The following is a 14,646-nucleotide window of genomic DNA, read 5'->3' as shown; positions in this document are numbered from 1 at the left end:
TAATAGGCTTACCATAGTGAATCAGAGTAAGACAAAAACATGTTTTGGAAGAAGGATTGATGATGTATTGACTCATTATTTAAATGTTGATAATTTTGATTAAAAAAATGCTTTGAAGTGCATGAATTTGGAGAAGCAACTTTTCACAGAGGAATTTGGCATGTGCTTCAGTAAGCTATCAGAAACAGTTACTGTTGCACTGTCAGCTCACTAAAAACCAACAATAAAACACTAAATCTGAGAAAAGTGCATTGCATACAAATCTTCTATCTTACCTTTGTATTCAGGAGTGAATTCCTTCATCTCTGGTGGCAGGGACTCGTAAAATCGCTGCTCACGGGTGATAAGTGGTTTGCAGACAGTGTGGTCATCATAACGCATCATGCTGGTGTGGCCGCCCACCTGGTGAACGAACGGCTCCAGGGGAACCCCGCCGCGGCTGCCCTGCCCCTGGCTGGCACTGTGCTTGCCCACCTCCATAGTGTGCGGGACACACATGGCGTTGGAGGGCCGCGTGGAGCCGGGAGCATGGGCTTGGGCGCGTAGGCCTGGCGAGCGGGGGGTGCAAGGGGGCGGCTGAGAGCGCACGCTGCCGCCGGGAGGGGGAGGAGCCAGCCCGCTGACCCAGAATTCTTGATGCTGCCTTCTAGGAGAGAAAGAGAAAAATAACATTTAGGTTCAACGAAATAAAGACTGTGCGAAACATACTGGTAGAATCAAATATGGTAATTGGAACTTGCTTGATGCCTGAGAACAAACCTCATTGGTTCCTGTGGAAGATTATTGATTTTTTTGATGGCTAATATAAAGCCTATGATAATCACACTATTTAATTTAAAGGATTAGCTCACTTCAGAATTAAAATTTCCTGATAATTTACTCACCCCCATGTCATCCAAGATAATAATAATAATAATAATAATAATAATAATAATGTTTATTTTATATAGCGCCTTTCTGTAAACTCAAGGTCGCTTTGCAATATTATAACACATAAATATGACAGCAGACAGGAAAACAACACAAAAACATAAAATGCATAACACATAACATCATACAGTCAGAGGTCAGAGAAACAAGAAACAAAAAGTTATGTTTTAAGGTGGGTTTTGAAATCATGTAATGATGAGAGATCACAAATGTGTTTGGGAATGGAGTTCCAGAGTGTGGGGGCAGAGATGCAAAATGCCCGACCACCAAGTGATGCTAGCTTGTGACGTGGAATCAACAACAGACCAGTATCAGAAAATCTTAATGTGCGCACAGGAGAATAGGTATGAATGAGATCAGAAATATACTGGGGGGCAAGACAATGAAGTGCTTTGAATGTGATGAGGAGTATTTTGTATTGAAAACGAAAATGAACAGGTAGCCAATGGAGTCTGAGTAGAATGGGAGTAATGTGAGAAGATTTCTTTGAATAAGTGAGAACCCTAGCTGCAGAGTTTTGAATATATTGGAGCTTATTAATTGTGTTTGGTAAACCATAGAAAAGAGAATTACAGTAATCGAGTCGGGAAGTAATGAAGGCGTGAACCAGTGTCTCAGCATCATTGGTATGTAAGAAGGGATATAAACATGCAATATTACGGAGGTGAAAGAAGGCAGACTTGGTGAGTGAAGAGATGTGTGAAAGGAAGGAGAGTGATGAGTCAAAGATTATACCCAGGTTTTTAACAGAGGTGGAAGGTTGAACCAAGGCTCCAGCAATGTTAACACTGTCAACACAGAAACGAGCTACAGTTTTCGGTGAACCAACAATTGTTAGTAACAAGACACGCACAGCGTACTCTCACCGGAAACGGAAACCCACAACCCGTTTAGACGTTCATGTCTTTCTTTCTTCATTCAAAAAGAAATTAAGTTTTTTGAGAAAAACATTCCAGAATTTTTCTCTAAATACACCGGACTTCAACGGTTACCAACGGTTTGAAGGTCCAAACTGACCGTGCGCAAAGACCCGCCCCCTTTAGTTACTGTTGCTACGTCCGACAAGCCATGGCAAAATGCACAGAGTTTTCTCCAGTTTCTCTGAATCTTTTGATGATGTTATGCACTGTAGATAAGATTTGCAAAGCCTTTGCAATTTGACGTTGAGGAACATTGTTTTTAAAGTATTCCACAATCTTTTTAAGCACTCTTTCACAGCTCTGCCCATCTTTACTTCTGAGAGACTCTGCCTCTCTAAGAAATCCCTTTTACAGCTAATCAAGTTACAGACCTGATACAAATTAACTTAATTAGTTGCTAGATGTTCTCCCAACTGAATCTTTTAAAAATTTCTAGCTTTTTCAGCCATTTGTTGCCCCCGTGCCAACTTTTTTGACAAAACGGCGGATTCTGCATTATGATTGGTTAGATCGCCTGTCAGGCAAACTCCCGGCGAAGGGAGCTTCAAAGGGCTCTACGTGATCCCAGCCGAGGAATAAGGGTCTTATCTACCGAAACGATCAGTCATTTTCTAAAAAAAAAAATAATAATAATAATTATATACTTTTTAAACACAAATGCTTGTCTTGCACTAGCTCTGTGATGCGCGTCCACAACTTCATGCATTACGTAGTCATGTTGAAAAGGTCACACATGATGTAGGCAGAAGTACCTACTATGAACTATGATGTCGGACGATTTTGGAGGTTGGAGGAGAAAATGAGAGTGTGTTTTTCGCCCTACCCTACCTCCCACCTGTGACCTTTCCAACGTGACTACGTAATGCGTGAAGTTGTGGATGCACAGAGCTAGTGCAAGACAAGCATTTGTGGTTAAAAAGTATATACATTTTTATTTTTATTTTTTATTTTTTTACAAATGACCGATTGTTTTGCTAGACAAGACCCTTATTCATTGGCTGGGATCGTGTAGAGCTCTTTGAAGCTGCACTGAAACTGCAATTTGGACCTTCAAACCGTTGGTAACCGTTAAAGTACACTATATGGAAAAAATCCTGGAATGTTTTCCTCAAAAACCTTATTTTCTTTTCGACTGAAGAAAGAAAGACATGAACATCTTGGATGACATGGGGGTGAGCAAATTATCAGGAAATTTTAATTCTGAAGTGAACTAATCCTTTAAAAGATAGTAAAAACACATGCCAATTGCTGAAATTAAATTTATATTTATTTTACATAATATTTACTAAATTAGAAACAAGTCATTTAAAAATAAATTACATGAAATAAAATAATTTGAACTTTTGAAAAATTCTGTAAAATAAACAATTCACACTTTAGAAGGCAACTTCTTGATTCTGTAATCCTACTATAGTAGGGGTGCACAATATATCAAAATAAAAAAAAATGTTAAAAAAGTTGACCAATATATCAGACTTTACCATATTTTATATGCTCTATGTATTAGTGTTAATCAACGTTTATGTGAATAAACATCTAAGTACAAAATCTGTTCATCATATAAAGCAATTGTGTCTTGGATTAAACTGCTCGGTTCATATAAATTATTTTTAAGACATATTTTTTTTTACTTTTTGAAGTATCAATGTTTCCAGTGAATAGACTTTCAATTGAGGGACAAAAATCACTCAGGTTTCATTAAAAATATCTTTACTCATGCTTCGAATATGGATGAAAGTCCTATGGGTTTGGAATGACATGAGGGCGAGTAAACGATGGCAGAATTTTCATTTTTGGTTAAAGTAACCTCTTAATAGACCGAGAACTGCTTAAACTGTTTGGATATTAAATCAAGCCATTCACCAGCTAAAGAAAAAAACAGAGGTTTATAACCTTCCATTACTGCACCTTGAGAGTGTTTCCCAGGATGCCGTGTAGCCCTACAAACACAGCTGGCATCTGCTGATTTTAGAGCCTTTATTATATTAGCCTGAGTCCCATCCACTCATAGACAAACACAGAGTGCCATCCATCTCTGACAATGCGTCCAAACTAATCCTCATGTTACCCAACATGCCGAAGCACACACGTTTAGCTCTCATCAACTATTATAAAAACAGACACATGAATGTTTCACATGCCCTCAAAATTGAAAATGTCTTTGAAGTCGTGATGGAATGAGTTTGATGTCTCAGGAAGGCTGAGCTTCCATTGACTGCATCATTCCCTACTGAACAAAGTCAAGTTAAAAGATCCTCAAATGAAGTATTGATCCAGCAGTGCCCAGAATGCATTCCGGACATTTGCGATAAAACCCTGCTGGACATATTTGAGTTTGTATTCCCAATGCAGTGCTTCCCACACATAGATTTTACTTGGGTAGGCCACCCAGGTAATATTAATGGCCGCCCAAGTATACTGTATTTGGAGACACATTTTTGCTTTTATTGTTTTTATCCTCTTATAATTTTTTTTATCCACCCTAGATAATGAAACCATCCACGATCGATTAACTAGTGGAAAATCTCCCCTCGCCCTACGTGTTTCGTACCTGCACATTTTGTGTGCGCGAGAACTGTTTACTCTCGCTGACACTCCCACTTGCACTACGGAGACACAGTGGATATTTCACAAAGACAGGGCTCGACAGTGAGGGCGCTTCTGTGTGCAAACTGTAAAATGTATTTAGGAGCACGTCTGCGAATAAAGCAAAATCCTTCCGGGTGAGTTCTCTTAAATTTAATGTCATAAAAAGTCTTCAATACATGAAATGGTAAAACAAATGTCTCAATGTTCATTTTAAGACGACATATTTTGGGGATGGTAAAACAAAAATCGCGATACAGCCTACTGTCACAGACACGCCAGGCTCTACACTCACCCAATCACTACGCACTCCCTCTCCTGAGTATTGACAAGCCACACCTGACGCTCATTCACACTCATCACCACAGCCACATAAAAGACACGGCAGATCACTCAGTCACTGTCCGGTCTCGTTAACACATACCAGTGTTATACTTACCTCCAGGACTCCCGAAATACGACTACTTACCCGTCTCCAGCGTCTCCTGTGATCCCTTGTGTCTCCACGTCTCCTGTGATTCTCCAGTGTGTTCATCTGTTCCACGTCTCTCTGCATCCTCGCTTCCTAGAACAACACAGACAAGTATCAGTTCCAGTTCCACGTCTCGTCAACTCTATCATCTGCTACAACTCACCTGCACTCTGCTTGCACGCTCTGTTTTACCTCAAATAAACCTGATTACCCTTACCTGTGTCTCCGCTCCCTTCTGTACGTAACAGAAGACCGGACCAACACCGCCCAGGTAACAACATGAGCACCCCGGATCCCATTCAAGATTTGGTTGATGCACTTCGTCGCACTTTCACCGGCACTTCCACAACAACAACACCAGCGAGCACTTCCGCATTCACCGCTGCAGCTCCTTCACCACCCGCGGTCGCCAGTCCCATGGCCAAACCGGCGCCCTTCTCTGGTCTGGCGGAGGATTGCAACGGTTTCCTTCTGCAGTGTTCGCTGGTCCTGGAGATGCAACCGCACTTATACCCTGACGATCGATCGAAGGTGGCTTTCATAATCTCTCAGCTTCACGGAAAAGCGCTGCGATGGGCTGAACCTCTCTGGAACTTCAATAACCCAGTTGTATCGTCCTTGTCAAGTTTTACAACCCACTTCAAGGAAGTTTTTGGAAAACCCGCTTGGGATTCGTCAATTGGTGAGAGATTATGCAATTTAAAACAAGGTGCACTAACTGTGTCTGATTATGCCCTCCAGTTTCGTACCCTCGCTGCTGCAAGTGGCTGGAATGAGCAGGCTTTGATCACCACCTATCGTCAAGGCCTCGATCCACGTGTGCGGTTGCATCTCGCTGCATACGAGGATTCCATCGGGCTCGAGAAATTCATTCAGTTATCCATCAGATTCGCCACTCGTATGCAGCTGTGCCTAGAAGAGCACCAGGGCCAGCCGCTATTCCCCTCCACTCTCCGCCAGCCAGAATCCGTCAGCTCCCCAGAACCAGCTAATGACAACATGCAAATTGAACACTCACGTCTATCATCAGCTGAGCGACAGAGGAGGCTGGCCCAGAATCTCTGCTTGTATTGTGGTGGTGCCGGGCATTACCTCTCAGAATGCCCCCTTCGTCCTGCCCGGCCATTGGTGAGTGCCATCCTGCCCAAAATGAATAAAATGAAACCACTCTCAATTGTAGTAAAACTTACTGCCGCTGATTTCTGTCTTCCAGTCAGTGCGCTCCTCGATTCTGGGTCAGCTGGAAACTTCATCTCCGGAGCCCTCTGTCGCCAGCTGCATCTCAAAACCACCCCCACGCCGAAGATCTACCAGATCCACGTGGTAACAGGAAAACCATTACGGAAAGTACGTTACAGCGTGGGACCCCTCCGTCTCCAAGTAGGAGTGCTCCACATTGAGGAGATCCAGTTGCTGGTTCTGGAGGAGTCAACATCTGACGTGATTCTAGGGCGCCCATGGCTAGAGCAGCACAACCCCACCATCTCCTGGAGGACAGGAGAGATCCTGAAGTGGGGTAACCAATGTTTCCACGGCTGTTTTCCCGAATTCCCCGTGTTCAGTTCTCCAAGTTCCCAAGGAATCCAAGTCTGTGCTACTACAGTGGAAAGCCCACTCGAAAGACGTTCTACTGACATCCCAGCCTGTTACTCCCACTTCAGAGATGTCTTCTGTCCCAAACAAGCCTCCAAGCTGCCTCCCCACCGGCCATGGGACTGCGCCATCGACCTCATCCCAGGTGAGCCAGTGCCCAGAGGGAAGATATATTCCCTATCCGTTCCGGAGGAGAAAGCCATGGAGGAGTACATCGACGAGGCTCTTAAGCAAGGCTACATCCGACCGTCCACTTCCCCTGCTGCTTCAAGCTTTTTCTTCGTGGCAAAAAAGGACGGAGGCTTGCGGCCCTGCATCGATTACAGAGCACTCAACCAAATCACCATAAAGTTCCGTTACCCCCTTCCTCTCGTCCCAGCAGCCCTGGAACATCTACGCGGCGCCACTGTGTTCACCAAGTTGGACCTCCGCAGCGCGTACAACCTCATCAGAATACGTGAGGGGGACGAGTGGAAAACGGCTTTCGTGACACCTACTGGCCATTATGAGTACCTCGTCATGCCGTATGGTCTGGTCAACGCCCCCTCCGTATTCCAAGACTTCATGCATGAGGTGCTCCGGGAGTTCCTGCACCGGTCTGTCCTGGTCTACATAGACGACATTTTAATCTACTCCCGGAGCCTGGCCGAACATCGCCGACACGTTGCGGAGGTCCTCCAACGCCTGAGGGACTACCACCTTTTCCTAAAGGCCGAAAAGTGCACCTTTCATCAGCCCTCCGTGCAATTCCTGGGCTATAACATCGACCACAGTGGCGTCCGCATGGACGAGAGGAAGGTCACCGCAGTAAAAGAATGGCCCATTCCCTCAACCATCAAAGAGTTACAAAGATTCCTAGGATTTGCAAACTTCTATTGACGATTCATCCAGAACTATAGTTCCATCACCGGTCCACTCACCAACCTCCTCCGTGGTAAGCCCAAGTCTCTGTCCTGGACCCCAGCCGCCACCCAAGCTTTTGAGGCCCTCAAGGCCGCATTCACGACCGCTCCCCTCCTGGCTCACCCTGACCCAGAGCTCCCCTTCGTCGTCGAGGTTGACGCCTCAACCATCGGAGTGGGAGCGGTATTGTCCCAGCAGCAGGGGAATCCCAGCAGACTCCATCCATGTGCTTTCTTCTCCAGGAAACTCAACCCGGTGGAAGTGAATTATGACATCGGCAACCGCGAACTCCTCGCCATCAAACTCGCCCTGGAAGAATGGAGGCATTGGCTTGAGGGAGCAAAACACCCCTTCGTGGTTTTAACTGACCACAAAAACCTGGGATATTTGCGAGATGCCAAGAGGCTGAATCCCCGCCAAGCCAGATGGGCTCTGTTCTTTACGAGGTTTGAATTCACCATCTCCTATCGTCCTGGATCGAAGAATGTGAAAGCCGACGCCCTATCTCGTCTCCACAGCCTAGAAGAGAGCAACGAAGATCCAGAGCCCATCATCCCCGAGAAACTCTTCGTGAGTCCCATTTCCTGGTCTGAAGAGACGCTCCCCGAGTCCAATGCCTCCACCAGCATTCCGCCGGGTTGCCCCCCCGGATTGAAGTATGCACCACGGACACGACGCACCCCCCTCATCCACTCTACACATGCTTCACTGGGCACTGGCCACCCCGGGGTCAACGAAACCCTCTCGCTGTTAAAACAGCACTTCTGGTGGCCCAACATGACATCCGACGTCAGGAGGTACGTGCAAGGGTCCAGGGAATGTGCCGTCTCCAAGAGTCCACGCCATCTTCCCTCCGGAAAGCTCCAACCTCTGCCCGTTCCCACTCGCCCCTGGTCACACCTAGGAGTGGACTTCATTACCGACCTTCCCGTCTCCGATGGATGCACATGTGTGCTGGTGATCGTCGACCGATTCTCCAAGTCCTGTCGTTTAATTCCCCTGCCTGGACTCCCTACTGCCATGGAAACGGCAGAGTTACTGTTCAACCATGTGTTTCGTTACTTTGGATTACCAGAAGACATAGTATCTGACCGTGGATCTCAATTCACCTCCCGAGTCTGGAAGGCGTTCTTCAAACTCCTAGGTGTGACCATAAGTCTCTCCTCCGGTTACCATCCACAGACAAACGGGCAGACGGAGAGGAAGATACAGGAGATCGGCCGTTTCCTGCGTACCTTCTGTCACGGCCACCAGGACTCCTGGAACCAGTTCCTGGGCTGGGCCGAGTACGCCCAGAACTCTCTCCGTCAGCCCACTACAGGTCTTACTCCTTTCCAGTGCGTACTCGGCTACCAGCCCCCACTGTTCCCCTGGGATGGGGAACCATCAGACGTCCCGGCGGTGGATTACTGGTTCCGGGAGAGCGAGAGGGTCTGGGACTCAGCACATCTGCAACTCCAGCGAGCCCTACGCAGGCGCAGGTTGACAGCCGACCTTCGACGCTCCCACGCACCCAACTACCAGCCAGGACAGAAGGTATGGCTGTCAACCCGGGACATCAGGATGCGCCTGCCCTGTAGGAAGCTGAGTCCTAGATTCGTTGGCCCCGTCAACCCCGTCACCTATCACCTGCAACTCCCCCCTGAGTATCGCATTCACCCAGTTTTCCATGTGTCACTCCTTAAACCTCACCATCCCTCTGTCCTTCCCTCCACAGAGCCTGGCGACACCGAGGATCCCCCTCCTCCACTCATCGCAGAAGACGAGGTAGCCTACCAGGTGAAAGACATCCTGGACTCCCGGCGTCGTGGTGGGTCCCTAGAGTACCTAGTTGACTGGGAAGGATACGGTCCCGAAGAACGTTCATGGGTCCCGAGGAATGATATTCTGGATCCCAGCCTCCTTGACGACTTCCATGCCAGACATCCCAACAAACCAGCTCCCCGAGGCAGAGGTCGACCACCACGACGTCGGGGTCCGCGGTCCTCAGGAGCGGACCGTGGAGGGGGGGGTAATGTCACAGACACGCCAGGCTCTACACTCACCCAATCACTACGCACTCCCTCTCCTGAGTATTGACAAGCCACACCTGACGCTCATTCACACTCATCACCACAGCCACATAAAAGACACGCCAGATCACTCAGTCACTGTCCGGTCTCGTTAACACATACCAGTGTTATACTTACCTCCAGGACTCCCGAAATACGACTACTTACCTGTCTCCAGCGTCTCCTGTGATCCCTTGTGTCTCCACGTCTCCTGTGATTCTCCAGTGTGTTCATCTGTTCCACGTCTCTCTGCATCCTCGCTTCCTAGAACAACACAGACAAGTATCAGTTCCAGTTCCATGTCTCGTCAACTCTATCATCTGCTACAACTCACCTGCACTCTGCTTGCACGCTCTGTTTTACCTCAAATAAACCTGATTACCCTTACCTGTGTCTCCGCTCCTTTCTGTACGTAACACCTACTTATTATTAAACTTCAAAAGTCACAAAAGTCAAAAGCAATCAATGAATAGCGCACATTTATGCCAAGCGATTTGATGAATTATGACAATGTCTACTTTATGGCCTTTATATAATATGGTTTTAGACTGTTGTAAGAATGCATATTTTATCTCTCTCATCTGAAGGTTCAGCCTGCAATAGTACAGACATTTCAAAATAAGAGTCCCAGTGTATTTTGGGCTTGTTTATAATTAAAAGTCACACACTACGTTTTTTCTTCTTCTGGGCATTATTGGTACTTTGGGTACACAATAAATTGTATTTAATTTGATTTCCATTTAATGCATAGTAAACTATTGTAGTCTCTGGCAGGGATGCTACCCCATAGGAAGAAAAGACTAAGAACCTTATTTGACACATATTATTCAATATATAGATTTTACTAGTATCAGTAAAATCTGTAACCCATTCACTGAAAGAGAGACACTATATGAAAAAGTAAATGGTGTAATTTTGCATAATTTACAACGCATAATAATAGATAATATTACTACGTAATTAAATGTAATAGTAGCCTATTAAAATGAATTTCAATAAATAAGAATATTGTTAAAAAGCACACATTATTTGTTGTTTGTCACATGTATTAGACCATTTTTGTGCTGTGGGTAATAGGAAGATTTTCCACCCGGCTACCACCGCAAGTATATTTCAAACCTGTGGGAAGCACTGCAATGTCACTGTTGTATCATTTTGGAAGTGGGGGACAGTTTGCTTGCACCTGCTAGAGAATCTCAATATGACATCAAAGAGACTTCACTGCTGGAAAAATTTCAATAAAACCTGGCTGCTTATGCAGTAATGCAGAAAAAATGAAATTGGTGCTACCTGAGTAGAAAAAACAGAAAAAAAAAGTCTTCCCTTTTGTTGCTGTCCAAGGCCACTCCCACCAGTCTGCTATGGATACACTTACCAGAGTCAAATACCACCCTGTTTTAATAGGAAATACTACTTAGCAAACTTTTAATCATAATGGTGTCAACTTGTACTGCAGCAGGGAGTTACTCTCGGTTTCCAATGAAGGATCCAACAGGTTGTAGGCAGTGGACAAAGGCTGCAAAGAATTGTAAATAAGGAGAGAATGCCGCAACAGACAATCTGAAAAACCTCTGTGTTTGTAGTCAACATTTCGGTAACACTTTAGTATAGGGAACACATATAAACTATTAACTACGACTTTTCCCTCAATAATCTCCTAATTTACTGCTTATTAATAGTTAGTAAGGTAGTTGTTAAGTTTAGGCATTGGGTAGGATTAAGAATGTAGAATAAGGTCATGCAGAATAAGCCATTAATATGTGCTTAATAAGTACTAATAAATCACCAATATTCTAGTAATATGCATGCTAATAAGCAACTAGTTAAAAGACCCTAAAATAAAGTGTTACCAACATTTCAAACTGGATGACAACGAACACTGTATTTTAGGCCAAACGGACAGGAAAAAACTAAAAGAAACTGCTGTTCTGTCCATTCTTCCCGAACCAAAATGTACAGGTAAGAAAGTTGTTTCCATAGTGTTTTTACCATAATGCTGTTTAAAGAGAAGACAAAGTGTAGCTTGTAAACGTAATTCCCACCCCTGTCCAGTTGGTGGTGAGTGCGCGAGTTCAGTCTCCAGAATAAAATGATGTGTTTGATTACACATAGGCGAGCACCTAGTTTAAGTCCATTTTATAATAATAAAGTTATAATACTTATACTTACATAATTAAGTTTCTAATCCAGTTCGTTTTGTTTTAAATAGTTTGTTTTGTTATTTTCTTGTTGACTATCAAGTTTATGGTCAACGAATGGCTTTTCTGAGGTATAATGTTACGTGACATTGTTTGCTACACTGACTGAACTGACGATTTCGGTAAGCTACTGTGTCTTTCAACATTTTTTTCTGATTTTCATTCATGTTTATTTCGTTCTGTAAAGAGGAAAGGATGATCGCGTTCACTCACGATCCGTGACAAGTGTTCAAGATGAAAACTGGAAAGTGACGCAGTCTTTGTTAAACTTTCTTTTCATAGTATAAATAAATGCATAGCCTAGGCATATTTACTTAAAAATGAAAAATGAAAATGTGGATGAAATCAGAAGCTATTAAATGTCTTATCTTTAAAATATAAAAATTAAAATGACAGGTATTGATTATGACGGATTTTTTACTGTCTGCCAAAAGTGCGAAAGTCTAACGCAACCTCTGACATAGATAGATATATATATATATATATCTATCAGTGGCGTGCAGTGGTGTTCTGAAATGAGGAGGCACATTTTTTATTTATTTATGAATCAATGTAAATTCATGTGCATTACTCTTAACGTTGACACATCTTCCTTGTTAAATGAACATTACTTTCAAAAAAGAAAAAAAGAAACCAAATACAATTCTATTTTGTAATTTTACATTAACAATGTATTGTAATAAATGTTCTATCAAAACCAAGTCAATCTCATCAAGTTAGTGTTTTAAGCATTTCTACATTCATTCCAAAATAATAACTAAAGGCAATAATAATTTAAACAATATATTTTATTTGTATATTGATGTTTTTCTTTTTGTCAACTCAGGCTATTTTGGATCATCAGTCATGCTCCGTAAACACAGTCTGTCACAGACACGAATTGTATTTTTAATTTCACCAAGCTGATTGCACAAAAAAAAAAAAAAAAAAAAAAAAAAAAAAAAAAAAAAAAACCCCGCAGTCATCATGCTTTCAGTCAATTTCAAGTTTGATTGGTGATCTGTTTACTTACTTTTCAATTAGTCTTCCCATTGACACCCTCATTTGTTCTTTCAAACTGACGCGCGGAACATGCAAGTCAACAAGAGGCGGGATTTATCGCACAAACCAATCATATCCAATCATAACCAATTACATCCAATCATAGCGCGACAGAGACATTGCCTCCTCTCACGTGACTTTCCCCCATTCATTCTCAATTACCCCCCACAAAACCCACCGCACGCCGGGGGTCTAATGGTTTTCTATTAGTGGAAAGGGAGGCATGACTCCTGCTGTAACTTTACCTCTGGGTGTCGCTGTTGGGCAGTGTTCCTTAAGAAATACGAGTGACTTGCGCTCTTTTTAATGTCATAATTTGTAATATTTGTGTTGTTTTATATGTAATATGGATTATCCATATCATCCTATTTTTTTTTGAGGAGGCACTACCTCCCTTGCCTCCTCGGAGGAAACGCCCCTGATATTATATTATATATATATATATATTATATATATATATATATACACACACACACACACACACACACACACACCCACACATATATATACAACCAACCCCCCTCCCCCGGACCCCACCACCGCCACACCGGCGGTTGTTGGTGATTTCCCACCGCGGTAGTAAAAAATTGCCACCGTCACAGCCCTACTTATAACCCTCTGTCGATCTGACTGTCCGTGGGCGGGGATATAAAAATGCAGAAATATAATCTGACACCTCCAGGGCTTCTGTGAAATCTACAAAGTGCACTTTGTGTCATCCAGTCGACTTTTGCTGTCAAATAAACAGGAATTTCCAGGTAACACAGAGAACGAATAAAAATTGTTTATTTACAAAATAACAAAGCGGGTTGAAAATCAGCTAAGTTACACTTTAACTCACCACTACTCATACGAAAACATCTCATATGAAAACAACAACATGGTGGGTAGGTGGTAGGTTTTCTTGCATTTGGCCGAAAAGTCATTGGGAAGCAGTGTTAGTTTGTCGGCCTTCTAAGAATTTTAACTCATTGAAAGTCAATGAGAGTCAAATGCCCTTATTTTACAAATGCTCTGTACAACTTAAACTCTTAAAACAAAGAAAATTTGCTTCCAAAAGCATCTAAACATCTCTAGCTCTTATCACCTCACTTTCCTCCTTTGTCCTCCTGTGAGACACCAACTTATATAAACTGGGCTAGGGCAAAGGAACAAATTAAATAGCAGGCCAAATACATATGAAAATGCAATAATATAAATAAATGTATAGAGAAGTCAAAATAAACTATAAACAGATATAGACAATATAGAATGAATGGATGTCTTGAAATGATTTTCATATATTGACAACCTCCTAAAATAGTTTTTCCCTGTAATAAGCTGTTCTTCAACAAATGTGGGGCGGACAGTATTTTTTCCCCCAGATGCCTTGATCAATCAGTGAATCAACAAAACAAATTTAGTGATTTTGTCTTTTGCAACTTTTGTCACTCAAAAGTGTTACATCTGTATATATTATCTTACGATCATGTTTTGTTGGAAAATAAATACAAATTTATTATCAAAATCGTGGCAATCAAATGAACGCATAAAACTTGAAAAATTATTAAATTGTACTATTATTATTGTTACTCTGAGAAGTACACTCTACTGTAGCATTGTGACAGTAAGGACATTTTTCCACCAGTTAATTGTCATGTGACCACACTGGTAATCAGGTATCTCCTAGTCAACTGGGGTTGTATGGATTATTTTTTCAAGAGTCAACTGAACTTACATACATCTGGGATTGCATAAGGGTGTGTAACTGACGAATTTTTGTTCTTTATTGGCCGGCTCAGTATTGGCCGACACTGTTCACGTGATCACCACGACGCATGCATGTGATGCTGACGTAGGAGCTGGCCAATAATGAGCCGGTGTTCTGACATAGAACATGGAAGCGCTGCACTGAGTTCACTACGTCAACTGCGTAGGAGACTGACATGGAAGACAAGAAACAATTGAATAAA

General features: G+C 43.1%; 1 protein-coding gene across 6 annotated transcripts in view; it reads right to left on the bottom strand.

The window, feature by feature from the left end:
- ip6k1 (inositol hexakisphosphate kinase 1) overlaps positions 1-14,646 on the bottom strand; it is an 84,381-nt gene that overhangs the window by 23,307 nt on the left and 46,428 nt on the right. For 2 of the 6 annotated variants that reach the window (XM_051908846.1, XM_051908845.1), the window contains one exon: positions 276-646. In XM_051908846.1, coding sequence (XP_051764806.1) covers positions 276-498 — 223 coding nt within the window. In that variant the 5' untranslated portion in view covers positions 499-646. Of the gene's footprint in view, positions 1-275; positions 647-4,905; positions 5,052-14,646 lie in introns of those variants that run through there. The other 4 variants (XM_051908844.1, XM_051908847.1, XM_051908848.1 and 1 more) reach the window with 3 other exon arrangements.

Source organism: Ctenopharyngodon idella, chromosome 10 (assembly GCF_019924925.1).
Source record: "Ctenopharyngodon idella isolate HZGC_01 chromosome 10, HZGC01, whole genome shotgun sequence".
NCBI classification, from domain to species: domain Eukaryota; kingdom Metazoa; phylum Chordata; class Actinopteri; order Cypriniformes; family Xenocyprididae; genus Ctenopharyngodon; species Ctenopharyngodon idella.
This window is presented reverse-complemented; position numbering and strand designations above follow the sequence as displayed.